At 37.9% G+C, this 20,185-nt stretch overlaps 1 protein-coding gene across 1 annotated transcript in view; it reads left to right on the top strand.

The window, feature by feature from the left end:
* The window catches only part of USP34 (ubiquitin specific peptidase 34), a 132,457-nt gene that overhangs the window by 80,943 nt on the left and 31,329 nt on the right, over positions 1-20,185 (top strand). Inside the window, exons 33-49 of the mRNA XM_063443750.1 lie at positions 707-907; positions 1,199-1,281; positions 1,406-1,446; positions 2,716-2,840; positions 3,601-3,753; positions 4,104-4,208; positions 7,852-7,907; positions 8,399-8,519; positions 8,607-8,790; positions 10,961-11,124; positions 11,870-11,935; positions 12,045-12,191; positions 12,299-12,355; positions 12,730-12,807; positions 13,951-14,045; positions 15,556-15,728; positions 18,042-18,195. Coding sequence (XP_063299820.1) covers positions 707-907; positions 1,199-1,281; positions 1,406-1,446; positions 2,716-2,840; positions 3,601-3,753; positions 4,104-4,208; positions 7,852-7,907; positions 8,399-8,519; positions 8,607-8,790; positions 10,961-11,124; positions 11,870-11,935; positions 12,045-12,191; positions 12,299-12,355; positions 12,730-12,807; positions 13,951-14,045; positions 15,556-15,728; positions 18,042-18,195 — 2,003 coding nt within the window. The remainder of the gene's footprint in view (positions 1-706; positions 908-1,198; positions 1,282-1,405; positions 1,447-2,715; positions 2,841-3,600; positions 3,754-4,103; positions 4,209-7,851; positions 7,908-8,398; positions 8,520-8,606; positions 8,791-10,960; positions 11,125-11,869; positions 11,936-12,044; positions 12,192-12,298; positions 12,356-12,729; positions 12,808-13,950; positions 14,046-15,555; positions 15,729-18,041; positions 18,196-20,185) is intronic.

The following is a 20,185-nucleotide window of genomic DNA, read 5'->3' as shown; positions in this document are numbered from 1 at the left end:
TTTGCCCTGCACGGCGTGATCACACAAACTCTTTGAAGGGTAATTACAAAATATCTTGTTAATTAAACCCATAGCATTCTAGCATCACTAAACTGTTCTAAGAGTGTCCCTTTACTACGGGTAATGAACCAGTATCGTGTTATGTGAATGTTGACTTTAATAGCCTTTATAAGGGGGTTTCAGTATTATGGAAGTGTCAATAAAGTTAGGAAGTTGGTCATAGAGATGTATTTCCAGAAAGTGAGTTGACCTCTGACTTGCAAAATTGACATCTAACTAGCTTGATTTTTTTTTTTTTTATCGTGCTTGTCAGTTTTTATTTAAAAAGGCTCTCTGAGCAGCATAACCACTGCAGTACACTATAGTGGTTATGGTGTGGGGAGTCCTCTGCTGCTGTCATGCAGTAAGCAGTCATTCTGTTTTTGAATAGTTACTTGGGTTCCCTGGACACCTCAGATATAGTCCTCTTTTCAGATATCACGAAGGGGAAGGTTTTCCTTCCAGTTTTTTTCTTTTATATTAGAGGGATTCGTTGGTGGAATAGAGTGGAATAATTCGTCTGGGAGTATGTGACAGAGTGGATACAATCTGTACTTTTAAATGTAAATGATATTTTTAATTGTTGATAATGGATTCCCTTTGAACTAGAAACTCTGCACTTTGTGCCGGGTTCCATTTATTGTAAACTCAATCTGTATCTTTACAGTGGCAGCTGGACTGTTTAGCATGCTTGCTAAAGTTGATATGTCAGTTTGCTGTGGATCCAACAGATCTGGATGTGGCATACCATGATGTCTTTGCCTGGTCAGGGATATCTGAGAGCCATAGAAAGAGGACTTGGCCTGGGAAATCGAGGAAGGCAGCCGGGGATCATTCAAAGGGCCTGCACATACCACGGCTAACTGAGGTAAAACTTGGATTACAACGCTTGTTCATTTTACTCTTTTAGAATCCATGTAGTATATGGTGTATAAGATTTACTTATGTTTGGTGACAAATGTTTGCAATTTGCTGTTTTAATATCTGTGTATTAATTCAGGTTGTGCGTGATTTTGTTGTTTGCCCGCCTAAGACTATTCAAATTCATTTATGTAGCTTATTTTGCAACTAGTATATATATTATAATCATTGGTTTTACAATGTAATATTCTACTTTATAACTCAAATTCTTATTTTTACATTTGTTCTTTTTGTCAAGGTGTTTCTTGTTCTTGTCCAAGGCACCTGTATGATTCAGCGGTTAATGTCTGTTGCGTACACCTATGACAATTTAGCACAAAGGTAATTACGGATAAGGATAAATCTTGTTATGGTGTGGGTGACTGCACAATACTTCATGAAGGTACAACTGATTTAGAATGAAGGCCACTGTGTGTTTATTGCATACCTTGTCTTCTCTCTGCAGGGTACTGAAGGCACAGTCAGACCACAGGTCCAGACACGAAGGTATGGATTTCCCCACTTAAGCCCTGTTTAACAGAATTGTGTGCTGTGACCATTAGGCTTATTTATGGAATTGTGACACTGTTCCAGTGGTAATTGTGAGAAAACAAATTTAATCATATGTGAAATATTGCTTTACATATAGTAATGGCAAAACAGTCCTGTTGCTCTTTATACCAATATACTGATGCATATTTTCGGGAAACTGACATGTATTTTTCTACATAGTAGCATTACTATAAACATGCTTACGAGCAGGACTACCAGTCACTCGTATATATTACTGAGTGATTTGACATAGGGATCTGGATTCTAAGCAGTGTTTGTTCCATCGACAGAGAGTGCCGTCTAGTCACTCAGTTCCTCATGGCTATTGACAATAGTGAAGCCTTCATTACTGCATAAGCTCTGACACATTGTGCAGTTGACTTTCTCCATCTTTTTACACTGTAAACAATGTATGAAAACTGTGGTCTTAACAGTGACCTATCATAATTTTTTTTTTAAACAGATGGTATTGCTGTTTTATAAATAATACCCACACACAAACCCTCCTGATCCATTTTCTTTTGATCTCCTTGGAGTGCTGTATCCATCAATTAGGTATTTTAAACCCTCAAATGTATTATTGTTTCTCATAAGCACCAGGGAGTTTACATTACAGCCTAGGGATACCTCCAGAGGCCACTCCGCAAATGGCTACTATATGTGCTTCCTGGGGCAGTGCTGCACACTGTGAAACACTGCCATTGTGTCTCCACCCTCTGCATGGAGACACTAAACTTTCCTTATAGAGATGCATTAATTCAATGCATCTATATGGGGAGATGCTCATTGACCAGGACTTGTACTGGCTTTACCCCTTATCTGCCTCTTTGACAAACTTAGCCAATCCAATTATTTCCTGTGGCAAAGAATTGTGATTGGCTGAGATCACCACTTCTGATGATGTCAGCCAAGAAGGCAGATCAGGCACCAGCAGCCACAGACTGGGATATATTTAAAGGGTTCAGGGGGGCTAGATGGTGTTTTTAACACTATAGAGTCAGGAATACATGTTTGTGTTCCTGATCTTATAGTGTTCCTTTCAACATGCAGCTTTTTTTCAGATACAGGGTCCATTCTAGTTGATGGTAATTATAATAGTATACATTTATTTCAATAGAATTCCCAAAAGAGAAAAAAGGTGTGTGCATGTTCTAGTAAAACAGCTTACGGCATCTAGAATTTTTCTTGCTGACATTTTTTTTTTCTTTCTTTGCTTTATTTCAGTTACACATTACTCAATGTGGCTCCTGGTTAGTTGGGCTCACTGCTGTTCTGCTGTGAAATCCAGTCTAGCTGAAAGTGATAATTTACAAGATTGGCTCAAAAAACTGACCCTACTTATTCCAGAAGTAAGATTTATTTATTTCATTCTAACCTTAAAGAGAAGTAGAGGATTCAATAAAATATATATATATTTTTCATTTTTGACATTCTGTGTTTATTGGTTTGGTATTTTTGACATGGCGTTAATCGTTACAGAAAGGAATTATTGCATAGGTTAGTACCAATAAAATATTTTAGTAATATTTCCATGTGTTTTGCAACAGTGGGCTCGGATACTGGAGATACCTTTTGGTTTTTGGTAACTAGATTTACATATTGGCTGTACCCACAACCCCTTTGCACCATAACCACTGTAATAAGGTGTGGTGGCTATGGTTCTTACATTACGTGCATGTAAATAAACGCATTAAAGTCCTGCTTTTCAAGCCAGACCTTAAAGGTTAATCGCCTCTGTAAGCCTGGAGGGTCCATGACATACTCATTGCGGTGAATTTCTACTTGCGAGATCTAAATTTACTCTTGCAATTTTGAGCCCTGTGTAAATAATCTACATGTATCAATAATAAAATCTAAGTGTTTTACCAGTATTGGATGTACTTTGTCAGAATATATTATAAAATATATGCATTTGAATGCAATAAATATGTATACATTGTGTATACTTGATTTTGACAATTTCAATCAAAATTTGTTTTGAGTTGAACGACGCTATATAAATACTAATTATTATTAGTTATTACTAGAATTGTCCTTATTATGTCGATATTATTAAAGCATATACAACATGATTGAACGTAAATGAAAAGGTTTTGTTTTCTTTGAAAGACTGCAGTTCGCCACGAATCGTGCAATGGCCTGTACAAGCTTTCCCTCTCTGGTCTGGACGGTGGGGATTCGATAAACCGCTCTTTCCTGCTTCTGGCTGCTTCTACTTTATTAAAGTTTCTTCCCGATGCTCAGGCTCTTAAACCAATGCGGGTAATCACACTTTTCTCTTTAAGGAATTACATATTCTGGATTTAAAAATATTTTATACAGGTAATACTGTGCATTTACAGAGGAACGGTGATGATTTTCTTTCTTATTGTATGAGCTGTAGGTAGGGCAGACAGACTCTGCATCAAGACACTTTGTTATGATAGTAGGGAGCCATTGTAAATTTAATTTTGTTCATCTTTACAGACTGACATATTGTCTACTTTTCATTATATTTATTTTTAATACCACATTGAATACGGAATTGTAATAAATTGTAATAATTTAAGCTGCTAATATGTCAGTAATTTATATTCATATTTGTGTTTGCTTTTGTCTGTTTTTTTTGGTAGATGGAGGACTATGAAGAAGAATCTATTTTACGACCTGGATGTAAAGAATATTTTTGGTTACTGTGTAAACTGATCGATAATATCCACGTCAAAGATGCGAGTCAGGTAGAATGATGATTGTATAGTCACTACACTTGACTTGAAAATTTTGAAGCAATTTAATTGTATAAATATAAGATTGGATATATGCACAATAAATATACAGTTCTCTTTTGCCAATTTAAAAAGCTAAAAATACAAGATATTAAACAAAAACAAAAAAAACCTATAAAATACTTTATCACAAATAGTCACAATATTTTACAGTCCAATATATAATAGTTAATAAATTATACTGTTTTCCTCAAACTCTTATCTTAATAAGTATGCAATACTCCAATATCTGAGCGCAATCCACGCTCTGATTTCACAATTTAGTAAATGTGTCCTCTGGGAAGTCAGTTCAACAAGGTGGATATCAGAAGTGCTTATAGAGCGACACCGTAAAAACATTCATTAAATAATTGCCATAAGATGGCATTTACTAAGCAAAGATCACTGGAAATTCATAACTTCATAACTACCCCCTTTTGGTGGTACATCGCTCTCTGTTAGCATAGTGCAGTCACTATGCACAGAATAGTTTGCCCCTGCGTTTCATTGGTGTGGATTCATTTCCTTGGTAAGTGAAAGTTATTACAGAATTGAATTGTATAGCAATCCAGTGTCCTTCATGGATACACCTGTGCGCTGCTCAGTAAATGTGTTGTGGAACTATTTAATTAAGGCTAAACAGTGCATTAAATAAGATAATAAAGAGAGCGCATATGAAAAATTAAAAACCAATATGGTCACTAATATAATCTAACTAGATCAATAGAAATAGTACCCAAGGTACCCTATGAGTGACAGGTGCTAAACAAAATTTTTCCCCAAATCCTATATCGAAATGCTAGTATATATTGTCAGCGCTTAGAAGATAACCCCCTTGAACTATAACAAGGGTGCATATATATAGAAATAATATGGCAATAAAAAGCTATAATACCTAACTCTAATAAAAAACTGGATAGTAAAAAAACAAAGTAAAAAACAAAGTAAATGTCTCTAAAAAGTCCAAAGTCTATTGGATTAACATGTAGATCCTGAGGGGGAGAGTCCAAAATCTGTAATAGTAAATAGAAACCCAGAAGTGTACTTGGAAATTCCGAAGGCAAAGAAAGAAAGAAATATAGTGTAACTCTTTAACATTTATTGCCACAGTACAACAAAAAATCCCCCCCTAAATAGGAACTCTTACAAAGTTAAAATAATGGTACTTATGCCTAAGGACCAAGTAGTAAAAACCTTGTGGCTGCTCGTTCTCTTGTATTCCCAACGGATTGTCCGGTTCCCCAGAGGAGACAGCGTCTACCTCGTGCACTCAGGTGAGCTGTCCGAAGATGTTTCTATGGGGAACTACTGGACACATTGCGGCTCTGTCTGTCTCTCCTGTCTCTCCCAGTCCCCTCTCCTCCTGCTCTCACTCAGTTCTGCCGCTCGCCTCTCTCCGGCTTCCCTGCCAGCTGCTGTCACGTGGTCCGAAGTTTGCCGCTGTAGCAAACTTCAGACCACGTGACAGCAGCTGGCAGGGAAGCCGGAGAGAGGCGAGCGGCAGAACGGAGTGAGAGCAGGAGGAGAGAGGACTGGGAGAGACAGAGAGAGACGCACTGTGCCCAGTAGTTCCTCATAGAAACATCTTCGGACAACTCACCTGAGTGCACGAGGTAGACGCTGTCTCCTCTGGGGAACCGGACAATCCGTTGGGAATACAAGAGAACGAGCAGCCACAAGGTTTTTTCTACTTGGTCCTTAGGCATAAGTACCATTATTTTAACTTTGTAAGAGTTCCTATTTAGGGGGGGATTTTTTATTTGTGCTGTGGCAATAAATGTTAGAGTTACACTATATTTCTTTCTTTCTTTGCCTTAGGAATTTCCAAGTACACTTCTGGGTTTCTATTTACTATTACAGATTTTGGACTCTCCCCCTCAGGATCTACATGTTAATCCAATAGACTTTGGACTTTTTAGAGACATTTACTTTGTTTTTTACTTTGTTTTTTACTATCCAGTTTTTTAGTATAGCTCTTTTTATTAGAGTTAGGTATTATAGCTTTTTATTGCCATATTATTTCTATATATATGCACCCTTGTTATAGGTCAAGGGATTATCTTCTAAGCGCTGACAATATATACTAGCTAAACAGTGCATTGCCAAGTCTTTGATTTCCTAGGTTTCTCTTGTGCCGTATTGGTCATACCGTGTAGATTACTTAAAAATAAAAAGTTATATTAGTAAAAATAAACCATCTGTTAAGATATAGTAATTGATCAAAATCACTGCATGATCATGAATAATGGTGCATAGAACATCTTCTGAAAATCGTAGTGTTAAAATAAACATTCAAAACTTCCCACTGATGATATGCATGTAAAAATAGAATACTAAAAATATAGCACATAATAAGAAAAGAGTCCAGGATAAGACTAACAGGTTAATCACCAAGGTGAGAATTGCCAGGAATTCTAAGTGAATTTCATAATTTAGGCCAAAATAATAATTTTCAATTTGACAATTGTAACCTTAAATTTGCGGTTCACTTTGATTTACTGGCAATTCTGACTTTTGTAAACACCCTGTAATAGTCTCAGGCAGTTATGGAGATGTTGTGTAAGAACAGAAGAAAAGAATAGAGTAAAAATATAATAAATTGGTCAGAATTAAGCAAATAAAATGTATATGATCCGAAGACACCCCTCCTAAAGATCAGGGTATAATCACATTCTCTCATGCTCTCTTGCTGTGTAGGCTGCAGTGAGGGATCTTATGTAGGCCACACAATTTATCTAGTTCACTTCGAAAATATAGATGTCGCCATTGTTCCAAGGTCCAGTTCTGAAGCTCATATCCCCATTGAAGGCTTTCGGCGGTGGGCAGGAGTCGTCATGGGCACTCTGGCCAGTCTGCTGCTACACAGACCCATATGCAGCAAACTGCAATGCACTGTGTGATCTGATACCTTTCGATCATAGCCAGCATTCCTGAGACTCCCCACAAGACTTGCCGTTTTGGAGATGCTTTTACCCAGTTGTGTGGCCATCACTATTTGGCCATTGTCAAATTCACTCAAACAACAGATATTTTTGTTTGCCCAGTTTTCCTGCTTCCAACATGAAATTCCACTTGCTGCCTAATATATCCCAAACCTTGACAGGTGCCATTATAACAATATAATCACTTTACCTGTCAATGGTTTTAATGTTGTAGCTAATTAGTGTAAAAGGCAATATGGAAGGAATGTTCAAAAGCAGATCTGCTTGGCCATAATTTCTATAATTCTTTAATTGCTTCAAAATGTGTTTTAAATGACAATAAATTACATTCTAAGGTATGTGATAAAATCACCAATTTGGTCACTTAATCCACATCTACATATGTAGTTATTTAAACATTGCATTATTGGAAATAATTTAATCTTAAACACAAAGCCACGAAGCTTAACCTTACAGTTAAATGACTCCTCAGAGTTACCATCAGGTGTATTATGTAGTCAACGTGAATGTAAAACTGATATAGATATATATATATATATATATATATATATATATATATATACACACACACACTCAGTGTATATATATATATTTTTCCATTCACTGTGAACAATTTTCTGTTCAAAGAGCTTATCAGATGAACGTTTAAATATTATTTTTGTGTGTAATTTTAGACCACGTTGCTTGATTTGGATGACTTGGCAAGACATTTGGCCGACTGCATTCGCAGGTTAGTGTAAACCATTGGATTTTCCATTTCGATTTTTTTTATTTATTTTTTTCCCGGGAATATGAAATTCACTTTTTATATCTCGCCTTAGTTTAAAACTAATTGTCTTGCTTTTATGTATTCACTGTTAACTGCTGCTTTCTACTTATAGCAAATCTAGCTGAAGGCTCAAGACTTCATTAAGTACAAAAAATAATAGTATACAACTCGTGCAGCATTTGGGTATGGCCCAGTTTTATTACAATTAGGATACCAAACAAAAAACGTGACCGATGGTATGCTTTGTACTGTTCTAAATGTTAGCAGAGCTATTCTATTGGTTTCCTACCTGGTTTGAGATGTGAAAAGTAAAGAAAAACTTTATATAAAACTTTTTATAACTCAGTGGATGCTTGCTTTACATAAGGTAATAACATTCTGAATGCTTCCTTATACATTTTCTTTTTTGTATCACCACTTTATGGGTTTTCTATTTTTTGTTTACTGTATAGCCGAGAGATCCTAGACTACCAAGATGGAAATATTGAAGATGATGGCATGACAGGACTCCTAAGACTTGCGACCAGCGTCATCAAACATAAGCCTCCTTTTAAATTTTCCAGGGAAGGACAGGTTAGGTCACCTCTTTGTTGATTCTGGATACATATAAACAACTACATGATCACTTGGCCAAGTCCTAACTGTATCCTTCTTCTTCAGGAGTTCCTCAGAGATATTTTTAATCTGTTATTCCTGCTGCCAAGTTTGAAAGATCGCTTGCAGCCAAAATGCAAATCTCACTCGTCTCGAGCTGCTGCATATGACTTATTGGTGGAGATGGTAAAAGGTTCAGTAGAAAACTACAGACTGTTACACAACTGGGTAATGGCACAGCACATGCAGTGTAAGAGCTTTCCTAAAACTTTACTTTGTGTTTTGTGAAAGTCGAGTGTGTTTATATTTCAAGGTTACTGTTTTTTGCTCACCCAGGCATTTCAGACCTCAAATTTGAGTGTCACAGAACATTAATTCCAGTGATGGTGTAACTGTTGTTCAAATAGCTATCAGAGGTGCAGTGTAAATATACAACGATGCGTTTTGGTTAACAATGTCACATTTTGGAAATTTTCACTTGTAGACAATTGGATGCTTTGACAAAATTAACTCCCCAACATTTTATGTTGATGCAAGCCTGTTCTCGTGTGTTATTTATTTAATTACGAATTATTATTTTTGCCATTTATATAGCGCCAACAGATTCCGTAGCGCTTTACAATATTAGGTTTATTAAAGGGACACTATAGTCACCCAGACCACTTCAGCTCAATGAAGTGGTCTGGGTGTCAGGTCCCTCCTCTAGGGTTAACTCTGCCTGATGTAAACATAGCAGTTTACTGCTATGTTTACAGCTGGGGTTAAGCCAGCCTCTATTGGCTGTCTTCCGGACAGCCACTAGAGGCGCATCTGCAATGATTGAGGTATATTATGCCTCAACACAGAGCGTCCATAGTAAAGCATTGAAAAATGCTTTCCTACGGACACTTTGCGCGCGCGGCAGTGCCACGCATGCGCATTCAGCGCCGGTGACGTCAGACAAGTATGCTGACGTTGGCGGGGGGAGGAGAGGTAAGGTACCCCGGCGGGGGAAAAGGGTAAGTAGCTGAAGGGGTTTTAACCCCTTCAGCGCTTCGGGAGGGGGACCCTGAGGGTGGGGGCACCCCCAGGGTACTAAACCGCTTGGTTTTCCTGACACTATAGTGTCCCTTTAATTCTATTTAAAGGGATAGCATATACCTCATAACCACTTCATCTAAAAAGTGCTAGGAGACACACTGGAGAAATCTTACCTTCAGGTGTTAAACAGTGTTTGAACATTTAAACCTTGAAATGGCACTTCAGCTCTGCCCTTATGACATCCGGCTTCTGCAATGTTACAGAAAGTGCAGAGACTGACGTCGGGCATTTGCACCTCTGAATGGCTTAGTGATCAGCTGACGCTTTCAGCAATTTAGTGACTCCCCATTCACAAAACTGACTTGGCAAAGGTACGTTTCTTACCAAGCCTGTTTAGTGATTGGGGAGTCACTGATTGGCTATGAGTGTCAGCTGACCACTGTCTGCAAATTAGCGGCTGCACTTCTTGTAAGTGAAATTTGCCACCAGGGGAGGAGCTGAGATTGTCACTAGCGGCAACTTTAGGGTTTACACTTTTCAAAAACAGTTTTACCCGTGATGGTAAGTGTGTGCTTAGGAGCCTCCTAAGAAGAAGTTATTTTTGTGCCTGGTGTGTTCCTTTAATTATGGAAATCATACTTTAATAGTTTTACCTTTTCATACTATAGAGGAATAAATAAATAAATATACATATATTTTTAGAGGAACGTTTCAAAATAGTCAATCGAATGACACATTTCTTAAGACATTGCTGTGTAATAAAAAATTGTTTTACTTTGCAATCAGTGATGTTTTTGTTCTTTCATACTGTAATGATGGTAAGATATCCAACAAAAATTTCCCTTGATTTTTTTTTTTCTTTAATTGTCATTGGATATTTTTATTTTTATTTTATTTTTTAATTTCTTTTAATATCTTGACACACAAGTCGACACATTCTTGGCATTCTGCTTATGCAAAAGCAGAGGTACGGAATTCACACATGTTTGTTGGTACAGGTTGAAATCACACATTGTTACGTGTTAAAATTTTGTATCTTTGAAATGAAACTTGGATATTTTAATATGTTTGAAAGTATAATTAAGATTGGAACATGTTTTCAGCACCTGGAATAAAAATAATAAAGACCAAACAAGGCACTCCATCACCTTCAATAATTGTAATAATGTCATTAAAATGTAAAGGCACCCATTTTGAGTTTCTAGGGCATCAATTTTGTTTTAATACATTTATACATATTCATGGGAAAGTATTCACCCATTGTACACATTGTCATGTAGCTGTAATATCTGATCAGAGTCAGGATTTTGTTTCTCCTTGCATATCTTTTCCTTGTACCATTTCCTATCAACATACCTTATATCCTCCTGAAAACCTAAATCTGAGTGTTTTATTTTTAGCTTCCCATTCTCCGTATAAGTGGGACTATTGGCCCCACGATGATGTCCGTGCAGAGTGCAGATTTGTTGGCCTTACTAATCTTGGAGCAACTTGCTATCTGGCATCTACCATTCAGCAGTTATACATGATACCTGAAGCCCGGCAAGCCATATTCACAGCCAAGGTAGTCTTTTCATATGACATCCACAATTTTGATTAGTTTCCAAACATACACATCTTGTTTCAGAACTACAAATGTAGAATGCTAAATGCGATAAGTCGCTAGATACATTGATTCATTTTGATAATTCAAATTTTTTTACAGTAATCTACTTTTTAGAAGTATGTTTTATAAGAATGCATATTATATACACTACTTGGCTGTTCTTCGTACATGTTGTCCTTCCCCAAATTGTTGGTGTGTGTTTGCCTGCCTAAACATAATAACCACTACTGCATATACAAAATGACTATATAGCATAATTTAACTGCTGAAGTCAAAGTGGTTCTATCACCTAATACTTACATTTCTCCTTTTTTCTTTTCCTCTTTCAGAATCTGTTAATTTCTGATCTATTTCTCTTTAAACCATTTATAAAAGCACTAATTTGTCTAATCGATTTTTCTTACACTTGACAATTGTGACAAAACAGAGGAGCTTAAGCCAAGCCCCACTTCCTTTACCAAGCTAACAAAGTTTTGTCTCATGTTTTAATGAGAAATACATCAGAAATGACTGAAAGAACAGATTCTGTAAAAGGAAGATACCGGTAAGATGAAACAACAAGGGATCTACTTTAACTTTGACTGTCTACCTTGGTTGTATTATTATTTTGTTAGTAAAAATTCCAGCAGTTATAAAGATAGAAGGGTAGTATGCTATTATGAAAGAGAGCAATGTTTGTAGATTGATATGTTTGTTTTTTCAGTATTCAGAAGATATAAAGCACAAGACTACTCTGCTGGAACTCCAGAAAATGTTTACGTATTTAATGGTAAGTAGAATGAGTTTGTGCATCTGTTATTTGCTTCTTGGTCTGTAAATACACCGGCATCTTAATCTAGGGGTCAATCCTTTTTATTTTTCCTTTTTCTTTTTTAAAGGAGAGTGAATGTAAAGCTTACAATCCCAGGCCATTCTGTAAAACATATACAATGGATAAACAGCCACTTAACACAGGGGAGCAGAAGGATATGACTGAATTCTTTACAGATCTAATAACTAAAATTGAAGAAATGTCCCCAGAATTGGTGAGTTCTATTAGTGAATGTAGTATTCTGTTAGTAAAGTATGTGCATCATTATTTATCAAAAAGTATTAGAGGGCTGTTATAATTTTTACTTTTGTTTATTTGCAGAAAAACACTGTAAAGAGTTTATTTGGAGGTGTCATCACAAACAATGTGGTTTCTTTGGTATGTATACCTTAGAAGTTCTGAAGTTCTTTCAAAAATACTGATGTTTCATATTCTTTAAAGGGGCACTATATGCAGTTTGTAGTGGTTTTGTATGTTAATATTTTTTTTAATTAAATGTTTTTTGTTTTTTTCATGTTTCTTTTTCAGAAAATGTAAAATATTGCTGTGTCTGAGAAATGTCAATGTTTTCATTTTGCCTCAAACATCCCTGTGGTTAGAGGCTTGCCCTCCTTTAGCACTATTTATTTGAAAAGTTCTTAATATTTGATGTCATCATTTACAGAATGACACAGAATGCAGCAAATGCTTCTCATAAAGAAGCACTTGCACTGTAAGTTAAATACTTGTTCGTTATTGTTACTTTACATCAGGATTGTGAACATGTAAGCCAGACTGCTGAAGAATTCTATACGGTCAGATGTCAGGTTGCGGACATGAAGAACATTTATGTGAGTATCATTGGATTTATTTAGTACATGATATCACTGATTTGTAACATTATACATACATATTATTAAATGCACTATGCTATACAGATTCATGCCTGTTTCCTCCTGACTTAATACAGTGTTGTAAAGAAAATTGCCCAGTAGCCTCAGTCTTTAACTGGAAAACAAGCCCATTTAATATTAATGGAGGCTGTTGGCAAGTTAATTTTTTAATCCAATTTGTTTGACAAGGCTGTAGAGTTCTGCACTCCACTGTTAAGATGAGTAACTTATTTTCAACACATATTCAACTCACTTTACAGGTAATGATCCCTTTTTTTTTTTTTTTTTTGTACTTACTGTAAGCCATGTCACTAAGATTCTTGTAGACAAAAATACTCCACGTGCTCAATGTCCTCTTTACTAAATAAATATTATTAACCCAATATATTTGTTTTTTTTTTTGTTTTTCTTTTTTTTTTTTGCATTAACAAAATATTTAGGAGTAGAATTGATATTTATGTAAACAGGTTGTTGATCAAAATAGAAATCTGTTTGCAGTTATGAAGTCTAGAAAGATATTTTTGTGGCATAGTTGGAAATAGCTACATTTGCGTTTTTGAGTTTTTTGTTTTTTTTGCCTTCCTTTGGATCAACAGCTTAAAAGAATGGGCATTATGGTGGAACTTGATGGACTTTAGTCCTTTTTCAACCTAGACAACTATGTAACCAAGTAATGGGAGAGTGCTGGAATAGAATACTAAGTTTTGGGTTAGCAATTGTCTGTTTAAATGCTCACATGTTTAATAATTCTCTCAATTCATTTGAGATGAAGACCTGAGTTTGATTCATGGGCTTTGGAGCATTCGTTAAAACAGTCCTTATGATTATGCATGTGTTTTGGATGCTTAGTGGACCATACACTGTCACATGGAAACATAGGATGCAGGCTAGGGATTGGTAAAGTAAACGGACATGCATTAATCTGATTTGGGAGCTGCTTCTTAAAATTTTTGGCTTGTTGCTGATGCCATAGATGTAAAAGCCGACTAGAAGTAATTATGTCAGTGTGTTTGCGTGCCATTAGTGTAGCACAAGTGAATACATTTTAAGCATAAGGTCGCCTAAAGCTTATAATGAATACCATTGTTTTGTGAAACACAGGAGTCTCTGGATGAAGTTACTATCAAAGACACGTTGGAAGGTGACAATATGTACACATGTTCCCAGTGCGGCAAGAAAGTGCGTGCTGAAAAAAGGTCAGTGTTTTGTGCAGTTTCTGAATATCTCTTTTAATTGCAATTACATGTTATTTTACACAGAATAACAGTACAGACAAGTAATTTCGTATTGTTTTGGTGGTGTCTTTCACATTTACTGATGTTTGCACATGTTTCTAAGTCCTAAAAAAATCCTTACTGTTCATTAACCCCTTAAGGACCGAACTTCTGGAATAAAAGGGAATCATGACATGTCACACATGTCATGTGTCCTTAAGGGGTTAACTGCAGAACTGGCATCAGCAGCTAAGGACATTTTACCCCTTTTTCCTTTAACTTACTTCCTTGTTTGCACTGGGCGTTGTCAAGTCTAATGCTGTTCATAGAGAAGTATTGCAGACAAATCTCCATCCTAAACCGTCTCCTATAGATGGATGACTTTATTTCGATGTAGGGATTTATATAAGAAAATTCATACATGAGGGCTCTTAGTTCAAGTTCCATTTTTATTTGTCCGTTTAAAAGACTGACTTGCTGTATATTGCTGTTGTTGAATATAATTCTTATCAAGATTAGCCAACCTCTGCATAAGGTTCATTGAAGATATCTTCCACACAAGCGGTTTACGTAGTGACTGCCTCAAAATTTCAAGCCTTATGCTACTAGCCAATTTTCTACTACACTCACTAGTGGCAACTGGAAACTTTATTTTTTGACATTCTTTATTTCCCAATTTAAAAAACTAAATAAATAATTAGAAAAAAGTAGATAGAAGTACATGTTAAGGCTTGCCATGTAGATACAAATTAAAGCTACAGATTATCTGTGCCTCATTGTTACAGGAGTAGCTCTGTATTTTAACTCGCCAGCCTCAGTCAAAATCTCACAGAGCATGATAGGAGTTATAATCCAGCATAGAAGACAATTTCTTGCATGCTGCATAATTCTATCCATATGGACAAAGAGCTCATGCTGGCTGAGTGACAGGCACAGGGAGAAATTCTACACCCTGTCTGGGATTAACATACTGTATATGTTGGATGCCAGATACAAACGTATTCCATGTGGCTGATTCACAGTCCAAGTAGGAGGCACTACACATAGTAATCATTGACTGTGAATAAACTGCAAGGAAATTAAATCTGTAAATATTTATTTCCAATGGGTAACTGTTGGGAGTGTGTTTTGATTGTATTATTACATAAATGGAAACAAGGAGTTTTATTGCTGATTTAGCTTCTAGGAGCTGTGTATTTGTAAATAATTTGACAGTCAACGTACATTATTCTCCATTAGGATTCTGTATTTTTATCATAATGCCACCTATTCATGTACTCCAACTGATGTACCCAATATTTTATTAGTATTTAAGGTTCACAGATCATTGAGTGGTTATGTTAGAGTATTCGTTTAATGGGAGATTAAATTATGGGTACTTGGCTGAAAACTATCACTAATGGCTCTTGATTAGAAAAACAAATGATAGTAGAAACACTGCATGTTTTATAAATGGTAAAAAAAAATTTAATTGTATGAATTTTGTTTTCAGAGCATGCTTTAAGAAATTACCACGGATTTTAAGCTTTAACACCATGCGATACACGTTTAACATGGTTACTATGATGAAAGAAAAAGTGAACACGCACTTCTCTTTCCCTTTGCGTTTGGATATGACTCCGTATACAGAAGATTTTCTAATGGGAAAAAATGACCGGATGGAAGGTATTGCTCTAACAATCTAAGTATTTCCAGTTGTTCATTGAAGTAGATAAGAACATACAGAGCGATAGCACAACCCTAATAATATTTTTTTTACAACATTGGTAAAGTGACAACTATAATGCGTTGTAGTGGTTATGATGCCAGAAATCTCCATGAACATAGCACATGAAAAAAAACCTATACCGTATACCAGCAGGTTTACAAATACAAATGTTTTGCCAAGGACTCGAATCCAACTCTCTGCTTGACGCGCTTCAGACTGGTTTCCGCACTCGTCACTTTGTTGAAACAGCTGTGACCAATGTATCCAATGATTTAATCGCTGCTAAATCTCGTGGCCATTATTCCATCCTAATTCTCCTTGATCTTTCTGTTGCCTTTGACACTGTTGATCATCAACAGCTTCTTCTCATTATCCGTAATCTCGGTCTAGAGGATACTGTTCTCTCCTGATGCTCCTCCTATCTCTCCTAGCGCCTTTTCAGTTTCTTTCTCTGGCTCTGCCTCTTCTCCCCAACCTCTCTCTGTTGGTGTCCCCCAAGGTTCTGTCCTTGGTCCACTATTCAGTCTACACTGCCTCCCTTGGTAAACTCCTCAGCTCCTTTGGCTTTCATTATCATTTATATGCAGATGACACACAAATCTACCTGTCATCTCCTGATCTCTCTCCGCCCATCTTGACTCGTGTCTCTGACTGCCTCTCCGCGATTTCCAACTGGATAGCTGCTCACTTCCTTAAACTCAACCTGTCCAAAACACAACTTGTGGTCTTTCCTTCCTCAAGTGTTACTACTCCCGTGTCTGTCTCACTCCAAGTCAACAACGCCACCATCACCTCTACCTCGCAGGCTCGCTGCAAAGGTGTTCTCTTTGACTCCGACCTCTCCTTCACCCCTTATGTCCAGTTGATCGCCAAATCCTGCCGCTTCCATCTCAAAAACAAAGCTCGCATCCGCCCCTATTTACACCAGACGCAGCTAGGGTGCTGGTCCATGCCTTTGTTCTTTCTCGCCTTTACTACTGCAATCCCTTTCTCAGTGGTCTTACGTGTTCCCAGATTGCACCGCTGTAATCTTTAATGAATGTGGCGGCGAGGCAAATTTTTCTGTCTGCCCTCATCTCCCATGCCTCCCCTCTGTCAGTCCCTACATTGGCTTCTAGTTAGATATAGGGCTCAATTTAAGATTCTGGTGCTTGCCTACAAGTCCCTACTTAATGCTGCTCTAGCCTACCTAGCCTCCCTAATACACAGGTATGTCCCGTCGAGGTGCCTCCGATTTGCCGAAGACCTACGTCTATTCTCTGTCCGTACTCCCACATCTGATGCTCGCCTCCAAGACTTCTCCAGGGCTGCATCTTTTCTGTGTAACTCCCTTCCCTTCTACGTTAGACTTTCACCCAGTCTCCACTACTTCAAAAAATCTTTGAAAACACACTTCTTCAGGAAAGCATATCATGTAAACTGTTAGCAGATTTTCATTCTTTCCCTCCCATGACTCCTCTCCTGCAACTGTGAAAAATACCCTACTAAGTTCCCAGTGAATACTTTTCTAGCAACCGATTTCATTACCCCTACTTATATCTTTTGCGTCACTATACCCCACTCTCTCTAGCATGTAAGCTCATTGAGCAAGGCCCTCAGCCCCTCTGTTCCTGTGCATCCATTTGTCTGGTCACAATTACTTGTCTGTAAGTCCACCCATTGTACAGCGTTACGGAATTTGCTGGCGCTATATAAATAATAAAATAATATTGAGATAAAGAATATATATTTTTGATTGCTCTTTTTCCTTATTCATGTCTGTATGGAATACCATATGTAAACTAGTCTACATTTAATTGACTGTTGTATAAGATACCTGATTGAGAATTCAAATAGATAAAGTGGCATAATATACACCATCAATACAGAAAATGAAAATGCTCTTCTATTTTATTTTTTGTATTCCTTTCTCTAAAGTTTAATTTTACAATAGTTGGTTAGATAATTTAAAAACTATTCCAAACATTTTTGTTTAAGTGCCAGTGCAAGTTTGGATGCCAAGTCGGCCTATTTTGCTTTCCATGCAAATGTTGGTCTTGCTAGATTATGCGCACCTCCTTTTTTAATTTTCTTCTTCTTCATTAATATATACAAGTCTCTTGTCATACATTTACCTTGTTCTGTGCGGTTGTATAATTTTGAATGGGGGAGAGGGAGGTGCAGAAAAAAAGAAACACGTGATGTCAAAGGCACTACTGGCTCCTATTAAAGGGCTTTTCCCACCAGTTAACCTCTTCTCCACCTGCTGTGGTGATGTTTCTTTATTTTAGGTTTGAAGGAGGATGGTGAAGAAATGAAAGAAGCGGAGAGCTACGAGTATGATCTCATTGGAGTGACTGTTCACACGGGTACTGCAGATGGCGGTCATTACTACAGCTTCATCAGAGATATAGTCAATCCACACGCTTACAAAAATAACAAGTGGTAAGTCGTAATGGCAACCCCGCGTTCCTACACTCGAGCCAGAACCTGTACTGGAAAACATGCGTTTCATTTGTTTAGCCTCAAATTGGTTAAATGCCCTCAAATATGAATATAAATGTTAAATGTCTTCTAAAATAATTAATTTTTTATTTTATTTTTTATAAATGTTTGTTTAAAAAAAAAAAATGCAGTTCAATTGAACACTCTAACCCATGGGTCCTCAAACTCCGGCCCCCCAGATGTTGCTGAACTACAATTCCCATAATTCTTTGAATTACATAGATAGCCAGAGAATCATGGGAGTTGTAGTTCAAAAACTTTTAGAAGACCGTTAACATTTATATTCATATTTGAGGGCATTTAACCAATTTATTTTTTTAAGTATACAGAAACAACCAATACATATCCTGTTTAGAGTTGTTGCATCTGCAATTAATTCCCTGGCTTTATATTTCCTGCAGTTGGCACACAAATTGCTTTTTTTTTTTTTTTAAATCCCTTAAAGGGATTACTATACTATAGTGCCAGGAATACAAAGCTTTATTTCTGGCACTATAGCTCCCTCTGCGACCCACGCCTGAGTGAACAAAGGGTTAAAAACCCTTTATTTACGCACCTTTTCCCAGTGCTGATGTCTTTCAGCGCTGGGTCCTGACTCATGCACGCGCATTCGACCTCCCCATAGGAAAACATTGAATCAATGCTTTCCTATAAGGAAAAATCTGACACTGGATGTCCTCATGCAGAGCGTGAGGACGCCCAGCATCAGATACCAGACCAAGGGACTGTTAGATTCAGGAAGCCATCTAATGGCTGTCTGGTAGACAGCCACTGTGGGCAGATTTGGCGCTGCAATGTAAACATTGCAGTTTCTCTGGAAGTAAAGTGCAAAAGAGATGATGATAATAATAACAAAGTATTTAACCAGGAAAGGTACATTCAGATTACTCTGGATTTCAAGTACATCCTGGGGATGTTACCTTAGCCCAACATCCAGGGGCTGTTACCTTAGCCCAACATCCAGGGGCTGTTACCTTAGCCCAACATCCAGGGGCTGTTACCTTAGCCCAACATCCAGGGGCTGTTACCTTAGCCCAACATCCAGGGGCTGTTACCTTAGCCCAACATCCAGGGGCTGTTACCTTAGCCCAACATCCAGGGGCTGTTACCTTAGCCCAACATCCAGGGGCTGTTACCTTAGCCCAACATCCAGGGGCTGTTACCTTAGCCCAACATCCAGGGGCTGTTACCTTAGCCCAACATCCAGGGGCTGTTACCTTAGCCCAACATCCAGGGGCTGTTACCTTAGCCCAACATCCAGGGGCTGTTACCTTAGCCCAACATCCAGGGGCTGTTACCTTAGCCCAACATCCAGGGGCTGTTACCTTAGCCCAACATCCAGGGGCTGTTACCTTAGCCCAACATCCAGGGGCTGTTACCTTAGCCCAACATCCAGGGGCTGTTACCTTAGCCCAACATCCAGGGGCTGTTACCTTAGCCCAACATCCAGGGGCTGTTACCTTAGCCCAACATCCAGGGGCTGTTACCTTAGCCCAACATCCAGGGGCTGTTACCTTAGCCCAACATCCAGGGGCTGTTACCTTAGCCCAACATCCAGGGGCTGTTACCTTAGCCCAACATCCAGGGGCTGTTACCTTAGCCCAACATCCAGGGGCTGTTACCTTAGCCCAACATCCAGGGGCTGTTACCTTAGCCCAACATCCAGGGGCTGTTACCTTAGCCCAACATCCAGGGGCTGTTACCTTAGCCCAACATCCAGGGGCTGTTACCTTAGCCCAACATCCAGGGGCTGTTACCTTAGCCCAACATCCAGGGGCTGTTACCTTAGCCCAACATCCAGGGGCTGTTACCTTAGCCCAACATCCAGGGGCTGTTACCTTAGCCCAACATCCAGGGGCTGTTACCTTAGCCCAACATCCAGGGGCTGTTACCTTAGCCCAACATCCAGGGGCTGTTACCTTAGCCCAAC

This window comes from Pelobates fuscus, chromosome 2 (genome assembly GCF_036172605.1).
Source record: "Pelobates fuscus isolate aPelFus1 chromosome 2, aPelFus1.pri, whole genome shotgun sequence".
Taxonomy (NCBI): Eukaryota; Metazoa; Chordata; class Amphibia; order Anura; family Pelobatidae; genus Pelobates; species Pelobates fuscus.
This window is presented reverse-complemented; position numbering and strand designations above follow the sequence as displayed.